Here is a 16075-nt window from a genome sequence, read left to right as displayed (position 1 = left end):
AAACAGTGGAACTCCGCTTTGAGTGGTTAAACTTTCCTCATTTACACACCAAAGTGGATTCCTTTGACAAAATGTTGTGATTCTTGGCAGACTGCCCATTTTTTTTCTTCCTTTCTTTTGATGGCTGTGGCTCCAGCCTCATTTACACATGGAAGTCTATTCCTTTGACAAATTGTTACAATGTTTAGACTTATGCCGGCCATACACGGTTCGAATTTCGAAAGAATTTTCTTTTGAAAATCGTATCTAAGAATTTTCGTATGAATTTCGCACCATTAGTGGGCTGCAGCAACAGCCGATTTTCGTGCGGAAATAAAATTTGAGGAATCGGACATGTTGGAATTTTTTTGAAAAAACGAACGATTTTCTAATCAATGATGGGAGAATCGTGCGAGAAATGTAATAAGAAAAGAAAATTTACGGAGATAAAAGAAAATTTACTGAGAGAAAAGAAGATTCCCGGGCAAGAAAATTCTTTTCTGTAGCAACATGAGGTGAAATTGAAGGCTTGGTCGGCCGAATTTCGAAAATCAATGGTGGCATCATCGGATGACAAAAAAAACAAATTTTCTGATTTTGAAAAGAAAATTCGTTCGAAATTCGACCATGTATGGCCTGCACTAGTTCCACTGTTAAAGAATGTTTTGATTCTTGGCAGACTGCCCGTTTTTTTTTCTTCCTTTCTTTTGATGGCTGTGGCTTCAGCAGAGCAGAGAGAATTCTCTGCATAGAAAGCACCGGGAAATACTTTTGTTAAGAATGCAACGGGAAAAAAAAAATCGCGATAACGATTCTTAACGATTAATCGTTCAGCTCCATCACACACACACACACACACAGGGTATCTATCAAGCTTCAGCAAAGCTTCAAAAGAACATCACTGAAGCTTCACCAAAATCATTGAAGCCTCACGGAAGCATCACTAAAGCTTCATTAAAGCACCACCGAAGCATCAAAAACACATCATAAAAGCATGTTGAAGTGGTAGGCGCTTTAATGTGTGTTTAAGCTGAAGCAAGTGTAAATGTGCCCTTAATCTATTATATTATATTCTTTTATTTTCTATTCTATTCCATTCCTTTATGTTCTATTTTGTTTTCTATTCTCTTTGTAAATTCGAATTAGAAAAACTATTTGAATTTCATCTGAAATTGTTTATTTGTTACTATTTATTACTATGGTAACCAAAAATTTATCTGTATTTCAATTCGGAACGAAAACAAACCGCACATGTCTAAAACTGAATAATAAGGATGATTTGTGATGATGCCATGGTGTTTTCTGTAGGTTAAACGCATATCATTTTCATAGAGCAGCTGCTATCATGTTCATTTCTGGAATTGCTTTTTAAATTGTATTTCTTGCCCTGTAGTATTTTATAGAAACCAATAAGATTTTTTTTTTTTTAGCTGGCCTAAACCAAGCATCATTTCTTCTCTTATATCATGTGTCTGAGATCTTTTTCTTGTCTGTTGATGATGCCTGGCTAATGCTTTATAGTAAGACATAACGCATGTCATTGCAGAGCTTATAAGTCTTCAAATCGCAATGCCGCTTCCAGTGACCATTCCAGCCTGACAGATTCACAGTTCCTGTTCAGTTCACAGTTCTGCCCTGAGAGCTCCCAGCCAGGATCCATGGATTATAAATCACAGGCAAATTATCAGAAGAACTCAAATCCAAACTCGCAGGAGGTAAGTCAATCGTACAAGTTGGTGGGCATAGTACTGCGATAACACTAACCTCATCTGTGAGAGGAAGGAGCCGCCTGCTTCAGCTGATAACAACTACTAAATCCCCAGCTCACATTAGAATACACTGCGATCCGTGCGTGTTTTCTGCATCTGCCCACTGCCTTTTGCGATCTGCAGTGGGTGTCAGTGCAATGTTACCGACACCCTAAACGCAGGTCGCAAACGCAGTGTTTGCCTGCACCGGATCGCATATTATAAAATGTACACTAGGGTTGCACCGATAGTGGTATCAGTACCGATACCGAGTATTTTCAGGAGTACTTTTACTCGTGAAAATGCTTCAATACCCGAAACCGATACCATTTGTGGCGCGATTTGAACCTATACAAAATGAATGGGCTCAAATCACACTGCAAAGAATCGCATGCGATTTGTACTGGAATGTGGAATCCTATCCAAAACGCATGTGGTTTCCTGCACCACGCCTGTGTGAGCCAAGGCTTGTCATACTGATTTCAGTGTGCACCGCATTTCTTTTCAAATTGCAAGCGATTCTTTGCAGTGCGATTTAAGCCCATTTATTTTGTATGGGCTCAAATCGTACCACAAAATATCGGAAACTTGTTATCGGCGAGTACTTAACCAAAAGCATCAAGACTCGTACTCGTCGGTAAAAAAAAAAAACTGCGCAACCTTAAAAACTACCATGGGATCTGGTTGCAGTGCTTCAAAAATAGTGCATGCACTACTTTGGTGTGATGTGGTGCAATCAAAATGAATGGGCTCAAATCACACCGCACTGAATCGCATGTGAATTGCACAGCAATGATGTGCACATTTCTGTGCGATTTAAAAATGTGAACCCAGGCTTATTTAAAAATTTAGGCTACATTTACATAGGCATATCGTGTGAATCCCAGCAGCAGGTATCTAATGATTGCCCCTGCTGAGTTTGACAGCTGCAAGAGGTTGTGTGCATCCAGTCACAATCACCGCAGGTCACCGCTCAGGGGCTGCGGGTGATTGTGACTGGATGCACACAAAGGGGATGGTTTACTAAAGGCAAAAAAGGCTGCAAAGCTTAGTAAATGATAGACATGTGCAATTAGTTTAGTTTCGAATAATTTTTTTTATGAATTTTCGACAAATTAGTTAATTTCGGAAATATCAGAATTTCCAAATTTTTCTAATTTTTTGGATTTGGAAATTCAAAATTTTAGAAATTTGGAATTTTGGAAATTCGGAAATTCAAATTTCGGAAATTTGGAAATCCGAAAATAAAAATGAAAATTCAAAAGATCAAAAATCGGAAAATTCGAAAACCCGAAAATGAGAAAATCTGAAATAGTAACTAACTGATGATAACTTAACTATCACTAACTATTTAGGGTCCTTTCACGTGATCCGTTCACGCGATCCGTTCAGGATCCGTTCAGGTCCGCCTGCCAGTTTTTCAGGCGGACCGGAACGGATGCTCCATAGAGCTCTATGGAGCGTCGGATGTCAGCGGTGACATGTCCGCTGACATCCGAGCCGCTCCGATCCGAAAAAGTGTGACGGAGGAAAAAGATATTTTTCCATCCATCATTAGATCAGATCGGGTGACGACGGACGCTGCGGTCCGTTGTCACCCGATCTCCCATAGGGGAGAGTGGCGCTGTGACAGTTCCGTCCCTGCGCAGTGTGCATAGATGGACCTGTCCCCTGCCTTCTCAGCGGAGATCGCTCCGCCGATCCCCACTGTGCAAGCGGATATCCACGGGGAAGATTATCACTGATCCAACCCGTGTGAAAGGAGCCTTAAATTATAGATATTGGAATTACCTTTCAAATTTTACTGTTAGTGAACGTAACGAATACGAATTTATCCAACATTACGAATTATCCGAAATAACTAATGCTGCATCTAAGTGAATGGAATGTAAGGAATTAATAATAATAAATAACAATCATAATAAAAACGTTTTATTATTATTAATTTGTTCCGTTCCATTTGTTTAGATGCGGCATATGTTATTTCAGATAATAAGTAACTTCAGTATTCGTTATGCTCACTAACAGCCAGATTTGAAAGGAGATTCCAATACCTATAATTTAATAGTTATTATTAGCTAGTTATTATTTAGAATTTTCAGATTTTCTTTCTTATTTTCAAATTTACGAATTTATGAATTTCCAAATTTTTTCAATTTCAGAAAAAAAAGAAAAAAAAGAATGAAACGAAAATGAACTAATTTTTCGGCAGTGTACATGTCTAGTAAATGAGCAGAAGTTCTGCTGACTTCCATCATTCAATCATGTGCAAGCAAAAATCCTGTTATTTTTTATTTATTTTTTCTCCTAGCACGTGATTAAATATTCTTTGCAAAGTGAAGCCTTATCTCATTTACTAAGCTCTGGAGCAACTTGCAGAGTGCTGAGCCTTTTTTTGCTTTTAGTAAATCAAACCCAAAATGCGTCCAGCTACGATCACCGCAGGTAATTGCTGGCTGTGTGAACAGCCTCGAATAGCTGCAGCCACTGAGCCCGTACACAGTAATGACAGGCTATCGGCAGCTGCAGCTATTCGTGACTGTTCCCACAGCAGCTCTCCTCTCACAGTTGTCAAACCCAGTAGCAGGAATAAGTAGATACCTGCCGCTGGCATTCACACGGTGGCTAAACGCCCATATGAAAGCAGCCCAAAGGACAGGTCTGAGTTTTTTATTTGTTACTAAAAAAAAATCCTGACAATTGAAGCTACTGCAGATGTTATATGACATCTGACTTAACAGTCCTGTGCATGGCCACTGGCCCACTGCCTTCGGTGGGAACAATCAATGGAGAAAGTATAAAATACTTGACCCCACTGCAGATGCCCATCCTCTTTTTTTTTTTAAATGATACCCTTCTTCCCCCCACGAATATTCGATAAAACCCAGCTGGTATATCCTGTTTGTATTTTATGGATACAAATCTGTGCAGACAATTGTGAGACCTAGATACATTTACCGGCCACTTTATTAGGTACACCTGTTCAATGGCTTGGTTACACATATTGCTCGGTCAATCACGTGGCAGCAGCTCAATGCATTTAGTCATCCAGATGTGGTGAAGACGACTTGCTGAAGTTCAAACTGAGCATCGGAATGGGGAAAAAAGGGGATGTAAGTGACTTTGAATGTGGCATGGTTGTTGGTGCCAGACGGGCCGGTCTGAGTGTTTCATAAACTGCTAATCTCCTGGGATTTTCACACATAACCATCTCTCGGGTTTACAGACAATGGTCCGAAAAAGAGAAAATATCCAGTGAGCGGCAGTTGTGTGGAGGAAAACGCCTTGTTGATGTCAGAGGTCAGAGGAGAATGGGCAGACTGGTTCCAGATGATAAAAAGGAAACAGTAACTCAAATAACCGCTCGTTACATCCAAGGTATGCAGAATACCATCTCTGAACACACAACACATCCAACCTTGAAGCAGATGGGCTACAGCAGCAGAACCCCACACCGGGTGCCACTCCTGTCACCTAAGAACAGGAAACTGAGGCTACAATTGGCATAGGATCACCAAAATTGGACAATAGAAGATTGAAAAAACGCAGGAGGTCTGATGAGTGGATTTCAGCCGCGACATTCAGATGGTGGGGGTCAGAATTTGGCATAAACAACATGAAAGCATGGATGCATCCTGCCTGTAATAGTGTGGGGGAGACTTTCTTGGCACACTTTAAGCATCAACCCCACGGCCTACCTGAGTATTGTTGCTGACCATGTCCTTCCCTTTATTCCTACAGTGTCCCCATCTTCTGATGGCTCCTTCCAGCAGGATAATGCACCATGTCACAAAGCTCCAATCATCTCACCACCGGACAATGAGGTCCCTGTCCTCCAATGGTCTCCACACTCACCACATCTCATCCAATAGAGAGCCTTTGGGATGTGGAGGAAGATTGGCATCATGGATGTGCAGCCGACAAATCTGCAGCAACTGCGTGATGTTATCATGTCACTATGGAGCAAAATCTCTGAGGAACGTTTCCAACACCTTGTTGTATCTGTGCCACCAAGAATGAAGGCAAAAGGGGGGTCCAACCCGGTACTAGCAAGGTGTACCTAATAAAGTGGCCGGTGAGTGTATATGGAGGAGCCGGCCTCATGGCCTTATAATTACTAATTTTGTAACTTTCAAGCAGCAAGAGCTCAGTGTAGTACACCTCCTGCTTTCCTTTTAAGCGCTTGTTTGATCCTCTTTCTGTACCTTGGTTTGGAAGAGTTATATAAACATAGAGAATGTATCATCAAAGGGCTTTTGTAAAGCACCCCACCCCCCTCTGTACAATGATCAACTACAAATACCACAAACTTGCCAAAAAAAAAATTGTTTTTCAGGGGCTTATGCTTACTACAGAAAATGGGCAGAAACATATAGAAAAAAATATTTGAATATTTATTTAAAAAAAATTTAAAAACCGTCATACATCTATTTTCTTCTAGGCTGCTTTCACACTGGGGCGGTATTCAGGCGTTACAGCGCTAAAAGTAGCGCCTGAAAAAAACCGGCCCCTTTCACTCCAGTGTGAAAGCCAGAGGGCTTTTACACTGGAGCGGTGCGCTGGCAGGACAGTGAAAAAAGTCCTGCTAGCCGCATCTTTGGAGCGGTGAAGGAGCGGTGTATTCACCGCTCCTAAACCGCTCCTACCCATTGAAATCAATGGGGCAGCGCGGCAATACCGCTGGCAAAGCGCCGCTGCAGCGTTTTTTTGCCCTTTTTCGGCCGCTAGCGGGGGTTAAAACCACCCCGCTAGCGCCCGCAGACCGCTGCTAAAACGACGGTAAAGCGCCGCTAAAAATAGCGGCGCTTTACTGCCGACGCCCACACCGCCCCAGTGTGAAAGGGGCCTTAATGAAAGGATTTTCCTCTCCTTGTACTCCTGACGAAGCCGGACTTGTGAAATGCAAATGAGAAAGGAGATATCTGCGATGAATTAATGAATGTGATCTCCGGACTAATTATTATACATGATGTATTATGTAAGAGGGGTTAATACCCACCTGATGACTCCCTGTAAGGAGAGGGATTGTCTATGCCAATATTTTATCGAATATCTTCATGGAAAGAAATGGATCTAGGAATGTTTTTAGATTTTGTTGAACTACTTAAAGTGGAGGGCCACTCAAAAAATAAAATAAAAATGTTCCTAAAAAAATTGGAGGACATTTTTTTTTTAACTTACCAGAAATACCTGTTGCTAGGCAGATCGTCCTAATCTGCCTCTTCCTATTCCGCGGTGATCTTCAGTCTTCTCCTCCTCATGGAAATGGATCTAGGAATGTTTTTAGATTTTGTTGAACTACTTAAAGTGGAGGGCCACTCAAAAAATAAAATAAAAATGTTCCTAAAAAAATTGGAGGACATTTTTTTTTTAACTTACCAGAAATACCTGTTGCTAGGCAGATCGTCCTAATCTGCCTCTTCCTATTCCGCGGTGATCTTCAGTCTTCTCCTCCTCACGTCGTCTTCTAGTGAATGGGGAGCGGTGTGTGTCCCGGGAACTGTGTGTGTCCCAGAGCACAGCGCGCCCCATTCACAAAGTGCTGCGCGACTCGCGCATGCGCAGTAGGAAATAGGCAATGAAGCCGCAAGGCTCCACTGCCTGTTTCCCTTAGTTGGAATGGCAGCGCTGTGACCCGAGAGCCAAGGCATGGTCGGCTCCGGGCAGCCGACATCGCGGACACCCAGGACAGGTAAGTGTCGTTATTAAAAGTCAGTAGCTATAGTGTTTGTAGCTGCTGACTTTTAAAAAAAAAAATTCCCTGCTGGCCCTCCCTTTTAAAAACCAAGCCTCTTTTTGAGGTTTAACTTCTTTTGAAGTTAAAAAGATTTTTGTTGGCTAGAAAATTACTTAGAACCCCCAAACATTATAAATTTTTTTTTCTAACACCCTAGAGAATAAAAAGGCGGTTGTTGCAATACTTTCTGTCACACCATATTTGCGCAGTAGTCTTACAAGCGCACTTTTTTGGGGGAAAAATAAATTTTTGAATTAAAAAATAAGACAACAGTAAAGTTAGCCCAAATTTTTTTCTGTTGTGAAAGATAATGTTATACAGAGTAAATTGATACCCAACATGTCACGCTTCAAAATTGCGCCCGCTCGTGGAATGGCGACAAACTTTTAGCCTTAAAAATCCCCATAGGCGATGTTTTAAAAAATTCTACAGGTTGTACGTTTTGCGTTACAGAGGAGTTCTAGGGCTATAATTATTGCTCTCGCTCTACCGATCGCAGCGATACCTCACGTGTGTGGTTTGAACGCCGTTTTCATATGCGGGCGCTCCCCACGTATGCACGCGAGCACGGCGGGACGGGGCACGCTTAGGATTCTTTATTTTACTTTTTATTTTTACACTGTTTTCACTTTTATCCCTATTACAAGGAATGTAAACATCCCTTGCAATAGAAAGAAACATGACAGGATCTCTTAAATATGAGATCTGGGGGGTCAAAAAGATCTCACATCTCATATTTATACTAAAATGCAATTTAAAAAAAATTGTCATTTAAAAATAGTTTTTAAAAAAAAAGACCCTTTAAGAGCTATGGGCAGAAGTGATGTTATGACGTCACTTCCGCCTTGCAATGTTATGGAGATGGGTGCGGATGCCATTTTCCCCTCACTCTTCTCCATGCCCAGCAAGGGTGAAGATCCTATTACTCTGCGATGCTCCTGTGCCCTCCGCCACTTACAGGAGCCGTCGGCAGTGGCGGAGGGCACCGGAGCGCAGGGGCGGATCCAGGGGGGGGGCAACGGGTCAATTGCCCCCTCCGAGAATACCGCCAGCTAATGACAGCACGGCCGGTTCCGCGGGTCCAATCGCGGCCGGTTCCGCGGGTACCCGCGGGCCGGTTCCGTGGGTCCAATCGCGGCCGGTTCCGCGGGTACCCGCGGCCGGTTCCGCGGGTCCAATCGCGGCCGGTTCCGCGGGTACCCGCGGGCCGGTTCCGCGGGTCCAATCGCGGCCGGTTCCGCGGGTACCCGCGGGCCGGTTCCGCGGGTCCAATCGCGGCCGGTTCCGAGGGTACCCGCGGCCGATTCCGCGGGTCCAATCGCGGTCGGTTCCGCGGGTACCCGCGCTGAGTGGACGGGTGAGGGGGGGGCAGCTGGGCGGCTTAGGAGGGCTGCTGGCCAATCAGGAAGCCAGCAGGCAGGGGAGCAGGGAGATGACATCATCTCTCACTGCCCTGCATCCCTTCAGTTCCACCCTCACTGTGTAGGAAGCTGTGTGCAGCAGAGAGATTGCATCATCTCTCTGCTGCCTATCTTCACTCTGGGACCCAACAAAAGACCACCAGTAGGTGACAATCCGCAGTGTGTGGCAGGCTACCTGGCAAGTGGCAATCCGCAATGTGTTGCAGGCAACGTGGCAAGTGACAATCCGCAATGTGTGGCAGGTGACGTGGCAAGTGACAATCCGCAATGTGTGGCAGACTACGTGGCAAGTGGCAATCCGCAATGTGTGGCAGGTGACGTGGCAAGTGACAATCCGCAATGTGTGGCAGGCTACGTGGCAAGTGGCAATCCGCAATGTGTGGCAGGCAACGTGGCAAGTGACAATCCGCAATGTGTGGCAGGTGACGTGGCAAGTGGCAATCCGCAATGTGAGGCAGGCAACGGGGCAAGTGACAATCCGCAATGTGTGGCAGGTGACGTGGCAAGTGACAATCCCCAATGTGTGGCAGGTGACGTGGCAAGTGGCAATCCGCAATGTGGGTCAGGCAACGTGGCAAGTGACAATCCGCAATGTGTGGCAGGCTACGTGGCAATCCGCATCTGGTGGCAGGCGACGTGGCAAGTGACAATCCGCAATGTGTGGCAGGTGACGTGGCAAGTCACAATCCGCAATGTGTGGCAGGTGATGTGGCAAGTGGCAATCTGAAATGTGTGGCAGGCTACGTGGCAAGTGACAATCCGCAATGTGTGGCAGGTGACGTGGCAAGTAACAATCCGCATTTGGTGACAAGTGACAATCCACATTTGGTGGCAGGCGACATGGCAAGTGACATCCTCAGGGCTCCCACTGATTCTGCAATATGGTGAGTTGAACCATTTAATTTTATATTACAATGTATTAATAGAAATAATGCGCTTCAATCATCCTGACACCATAACAACCATGGTGCCGTAATGATTGAAGCGCCAATACCAGCCATTTCCCATATAAATTGCCCCCCAAAAAACATATTTTATAGAAGTGCCCCTCCCGAGACTAGACTCTGGATCCGCCCCTGCCGGAGCGCCGCAGAGACCATTCCCCTTTCAAAATAAGGACGTACATCGTCATGCGGTAGTCCGGAAGTGGTTAACGTGGTTGTGAACCTCAGACATGAAATATGAACAAAGCATATGCCTCTATAGTGTGTACATGTCTCAATCCAGAGTGCTAAGTATCTTTTTTGTCTGCTGCTTCCTTCCTCTGCTATCAGCATGAGTCAGTGCTGACAAGTTCTCCTGACACCAAGAGGGAAAAAAAGGTGACAGCGGAGAAGCTCCAGCACAGCGCCTGTGATTGTCAGCCTCAGCTCCATTCCTGTGTGGTTGGGGGGGGGGGGGGGAGGTTGTCCCTTCCCTCCAATCAGTTCTCTGAGCTCTGCAGAGTGTAATCTCAGCTCTCTGCCCCCTTTCTTCTTCTGAGCTCTAAGACGAGCTTTAAAATTCTGGAGTTTGAATGCATGTAAAGAAGAGAAGACTGCAGATAAACCGGTACAACTTATGTAGGAGGATGTGTGTTCATCTCTGTGTATCACCTGAGGCCAGTCACTTCACTGAGCATATGGAAGGGTCCACAACCACTGAATATAGAAATATTTTTTATATATGTTTCTGGGAATTTAATGTAGTAAGCATAAGCACCAAATAAAACCCCAATTTATCAAAGTTTGTGCCCTTTATAGTTGCTCATTGTTTTGGAAATGTTCTTTTAAGAGAGGCTTGATGGAATTTTTGCTTCTTTCCCATTCACCATTCTTGTGTTCATATTACAATTGCTTTGATTGACATTTGAGTGATCTTTTCTTTCAATAATAAATATTTATATGTTTACATTCATGAAATATTTACAAATATCATCGCCTCGCCACATTTACTATTTCACATTTTCATTTGAAGACAAAAGTATTTAAAATGTGTATCTTACCGGATATTCAACCACATTGCGCCACCTGGAGTTTGCAGTGGGAATTACAGGCACACAGTACGGCTGAACATAAACCCGAAACTCTTTCACGATGCTTTCATTTATTGAAAATCAGTAAAACAAATTTCTGACATCTCTAGGTTTAGGTAAGTGGTGAAAGTCAGTGTGAATACTAAAGCTGAACTCTAGACTCTAGATATAAAAGACAAAAATTGAAGTAGTAGTTAAGATTTAAAAAAAAAAAAAAAAAAAAAAAAACAAGTTCTCTCTGCAAGATAATAATAATTATTATTATTATTATTACACGTACTTATATAGCATCATCAAATTACACAGCACTTTACACATACATTGTACATTCACATCATTCCCTCCCCCAAGGAGCTTACACTCTAAGGTCCCTAACTCACATTCATTCATGCACATACTAGGGCCAACTTAGACAGGAGCCAATGAACCTACCAGCATGTCTTTGGAGTGTGGGAGGAAACCGGAGCACCTGGAGGAAACCGACGCAGGCACAGGAAGAATATATAAACTCCAGGCAGATAATGACATAATGTGTTAGTATGCACAGCACACTGGCACATTATAAAAGACTTACCTAAAAAATAGATCTCTCCAGCGGCAACCTGTCCCCGCTGAGAGGGATTCCATCTTCACCCAGTCTTCTCCCCGGATTCGCGGCCTCTGGTCATTTGAATGGTCGAGCCATGATGCATGCGTGGGAGTCACAGCCCTAGCACAATAGAAACACAGTGCTCATGTGGCTGGTGACATCACTGGCTGCTGAAGCTGTGAATATCTCTTAAACAGTTCACGTATAGGAATAGGAGATATTCACTGTACCTACGGGTAAGCTTATAATAAAGATTACCCGTAGGTACAACCGACCAAGTGGTGTTTACTACTGCTTTAATGAAGCTAACCAGTTCAACTTAGACATATGTAGTACATCCAAAGAGTGAACTTGGACATATAACATCCAAAAAATGAACTTGGACATATGTAGAATGTCTAAAGAATGAACTTGGACATATGTAGAACGTCCAAAGAATGAACTTGGACATATGTAGAACGTCCAAAGAATGAACTTGGACATATGTACTACGTCCAAAAAATGAACTTAGACATATGTAGTACGTCCAAAGAATGAACTTAGACATATGTAGTACGTCCAAAAAATGAACTTAGACATATGTAGTACGTCCAAAGAATGAACTTGGACATGTGTAGTACGTCCAAAGAATGAACTTGGACATGTGTAGTACATCCAAAGAATGAACTTGGACCTTTTTAGTACGTCCAAAGAATGAACTTGGACATGTGTAGTACGTCAGAAGAATGAACTTGGACATATTTAGTATGTCCAAAGAATGAATTTGGACATATGTAGAAAATCCAAAGAATGAACTTGGACATATTTAGTATGTCCAAAGAATGAACTTGGACATATGTAGAACATCCAAAGAATGAACTTGGACATGTGTAGTACATCCAAAGAATGAACTTGGACCTTTTTAGTACGTCCAAAGAATGAACTTGGACCTTTTTAGTACATCCAAAGAATGAACTTGGACATATGTAGTACGTCCGAAGAATGAACTTGGACATATGTACTATGTCCAAAGAGTGAACTTGGACATGTGTAGTATGTCCAAAGAATGAACTTGGACCTGTGTAGTACATCCGAAGAATGAACTTGGACACAGGGCCGGCGCAACCACTAGGCGGACTAGGCAGCCGCCTAGGGCGCACTGCCGCCCAGGGCGCAGCCACGGCCACTAGAGGTGTTGTTGAAATAATTGGCAGCAGAGCAGCTGAAACCCGATGGTGCGCCCTGGCATCTTCCTGTCCTGCTCCTTCAGTAAGGGACACCCCCCTCCTCTCCCCCTCGTTCGAACGGCAGCTCCCTCAGATCGCCCAGTAACTCCTCAGAGGGCGATCTGCAAGGGACTGAGTCCTGTTCCGTCTGAGACGAGTTAGGAGAGAGGATTAGCTCTGAGGGCGGAGTTGTAGGGCGTCACCGGGGGGGCGGGGTTAGACGGTCCTGAGTGAGGAAGAGGGCGGAGTGTATGGACATCAATGGAGGAGAGCGAAATCAGTATCCAATGATGTGAGGAGCCAGCGTGGGGCTCCGTACTCATTACACTGCTCCTCATCTGCCTGAGGGTGAGTAACCTATGCACATACCTTCACTGCTTTGTGTGTCTGTGAGAGGAGCTACAGCCAGGGGGACACCAACTTCCCTACACAGCTGTCTGCATACTGACTGTGCTCACCCCCCCACCTGTATACTGCACACCTCCACCCCCACCTGTATACTGCACACCTCCACCCCCACCTGTATACTGCACACCTCCACCCCCCACCTGTATACTGCACACCTCCACCCCCCACCTGTATACTGCACACCTCCACCCCCACCTGTATACTGCACACCTCCACCCCCCACCTGTATACTGCACACCTCCACCCCCCACCTGTATACTGCACACCTCCACCCCCCACCTGTATACTGCACACCTCCACCCCCCACCTGTATACTGCACACCTCCACCCCCCACCTGTATACTGCACACCTCCACCCCCCACCTGTATACTGCACACCTCCACCCCCCACCTGTATACTGCACACCTCCACCCCCACCTGTATACTGCACACCCCCCACCTGCATACTGCCCACCCCCACCTGCATACTGCCCACCCCCACCTGTATACTGTACACCCCTACCTGTATACTGCACCCCCCAGAATACTGTACACTCCCACCCCCCACCTGTATACTGCACACCCCAGTATACTGTACACCCCCACCCTCCACCTGTATACTGCACACCCCCACCCTCCACCTGTATACTGCACACCCCCACCCTCCACCTGTATACTTCACACCCCCACCCTCCACCTGTATACTTCACACCCCCCACCTGTATACTGCACCCACCCACCTGTATACTGCAACCCCAAGTATACTGTACACCCCCACCCTCCACCTGTATACTGCACACCCCACCCCCACCTATATACTGTACACCCCCCACCTGTATACTGCACACCCATAATACTGTACACCCCCACCCTACACCTGTATACTTCACACCCCCCACCTGTATACTGCACACCCTCACCCTCCACCTGTATACTGCACACCCCAGTATACTGTACACCCCCACCCCCCACCTGTATAATGCACCCCCCCACCTGTATACTGCACACCCCACCCCCTACCTGTATACTAGACACCCCCACCTGTATACTGCACACCCCCACCTGTATACTGCACACCCCCACATCCTATCTGTATACTGCACACCCCCTCCCCTACCTGTATACTGCACACCTCCACCCCCCACCTGTATACTGCACACCCCCTCCCCTACCTGTATACTGCACACCTCCACCCCCCACCTGTATACTGCACACCTCCACCCCCCACCTGTATACTGCACACCTCCACCCCCCACCTGTATACTGCACACCTCCACCCCCCACCTGTATACTGCACACCTCCACCCCCCACCTGTATACTGCACACCTCCACCCCCCACCTGTATACTGCACACCCCCACCCCCTACCTGTATACTAGACACCCCCCACCTGTATACTGCACACCCCCACCCCCTACCTGTATACTAGACACCCCCCACCCCCTACCTGTATACTATACACCCCCACCTGTATACTGCACACCCCCACCTGTATACTGCATACTGCCCACTCCCCACCTGCATACTGCACCCCTCCAGTATACTGTACACCCCCCCTGTATATTGTACACCCCACCCCACCTGTATACTGTACACCCCCACCTGTATACTGTACACCCCCACCTGTATACTGCACACCCCCACATCCTATCTGTATACTGTACACCCCTACCTGTATACTGCACACCCCCTCCCCTACCTGTATACTGCACACCTCCACCCCCCACCTGTATACTGCACACCTCCACCTGTATACTGCACACCCCCTCCCCTACCTGTATACTGCACACCTCCACCCCCCACCTGTATACTGCACACCTCCACCCCCCACCTGTATACTGCACACCTCCACCCCCCACCTGTATACTGCACACCTCCACCTGTATACTGCACACCTCCACCTGTATACTGCACACCCCCTCCCCTACCTGTATACTGCACACCTCCACCCCCCACCTGTATACTGCACACCTCCACCCCCCACCTGTATACTGCATACCTCCACCCCCCACCTGTATACTGCACACCTCCACCCCCCACCTGTATACTGCATACCTCCACCCCCCACCTGTATACTGCATACCTCCACCCCCACCTGTATACTGCACACCTCCACCCCCCACCTGTATACTGCACACAACTACCTGTATACTGCAACCCACCTATATACTGTACACCTCCACCCCCCACCTGTACATTGGGGGTATTGCACTGAGGTGATTACATTTGTGGGGATTTAAAAAAATCTCCACCTGCCAGCTCCACCTTATACATGTGCAGGACAAAGTGGGCGGAGTCGGAGAAGAGTTGGGGTGGAGCCAGGGCGGAGTCGGAGAAGAGTTGGGGCGGAGCCAGGGGGCGGCAAAATTAGGTTTCGCCTAGGGCGTCGAAAATCCTTGCACCAGCCCTGCTTGGACATATGTAGTACGTCCAAAGAATGAACTTGGACATATGTAGTACGTCCAAAGAATGAACTTGGACATATGTAGTATGTCCATAGAATGAACTTGGACATATGTAGTACGTCCAAAGAGTGAACTTGGACATGTGTAGCATGTCCAAAGAATGAACTTGGACATATGTAGTATGCCCAAAGAATGAACTTGGACATGTGTAGTATGTAATAGGCCCAAAGAGTGAAGGGTTAAACACAAGCTGTTGACAAGCAATAGAAGCCATCAGCTTTGTGTTCGTTTTCCTCATCTGGCTCCCGGCTGTACAGTAAAAGTGATCAGGCAGCTGTATAGGCACCGGATCACTTTTACAGTGCAGGCAATGTGGGTTCCCCCTCCCCCCCTCCGTGTGGTTCCCAGGCTCTCCCACCTTTGCCAGGAACCACATCAAATGGCTTCAGGATCCCAAGTGGGAGGAGACCGAGGAAAATCCATTCCTTGATCTCCTCTGCACTGAATGAAGTCAGAAACAACAATGATTATGTTCCTTCTGGTTTACAAGCTGTCGTTGTCTGGCTGATACAGTCAGGGAATCCTCTAA

General features: G+C 45.9%; 1 protein-coding gene across 1 annotated transcript in view; it reads left to right on the top strand.

Annotated features, from left to right (window-relative positions):
- The window catches only part of IHO1 (interactor of HORMAD1 1), a 55895-nt gene that overhangs the window by 11233 nt on the left and 28587 nt on the right, over positions 1-16075 (top strand). The window contains exon 4 of the mRNA XM_077451631.1: positions 1526-1694. Coding sequence (XP_077307757.1) covers positions 1526-1694 — 169 coding nt within the window. The remainder of the gene's footprint in view (positions 1-1525; positions 1695-16075) is intronic.

The sequence above is a fragment of the Lithobates pipiens genome, unplaced genomic scaffold, assembly GCF_037356315.1.
Source record: "Lithobates pipiens isolate NorthernLeopardFrog02 unplaced genomic scaffold, aLitPip1_a1.2 Scaffold_23, whole genome shotgun sequence".
Taxonomy (NCBI): domain Eukaryota; kingdom Metazoa; phylum Chordata; class Amphibia; order Anura; family Ranidae; genus Lithobates; species Lithobates pipiens.
This window is presented reverse-complemented; position numbering and strand designations above follow the sequence as displayed.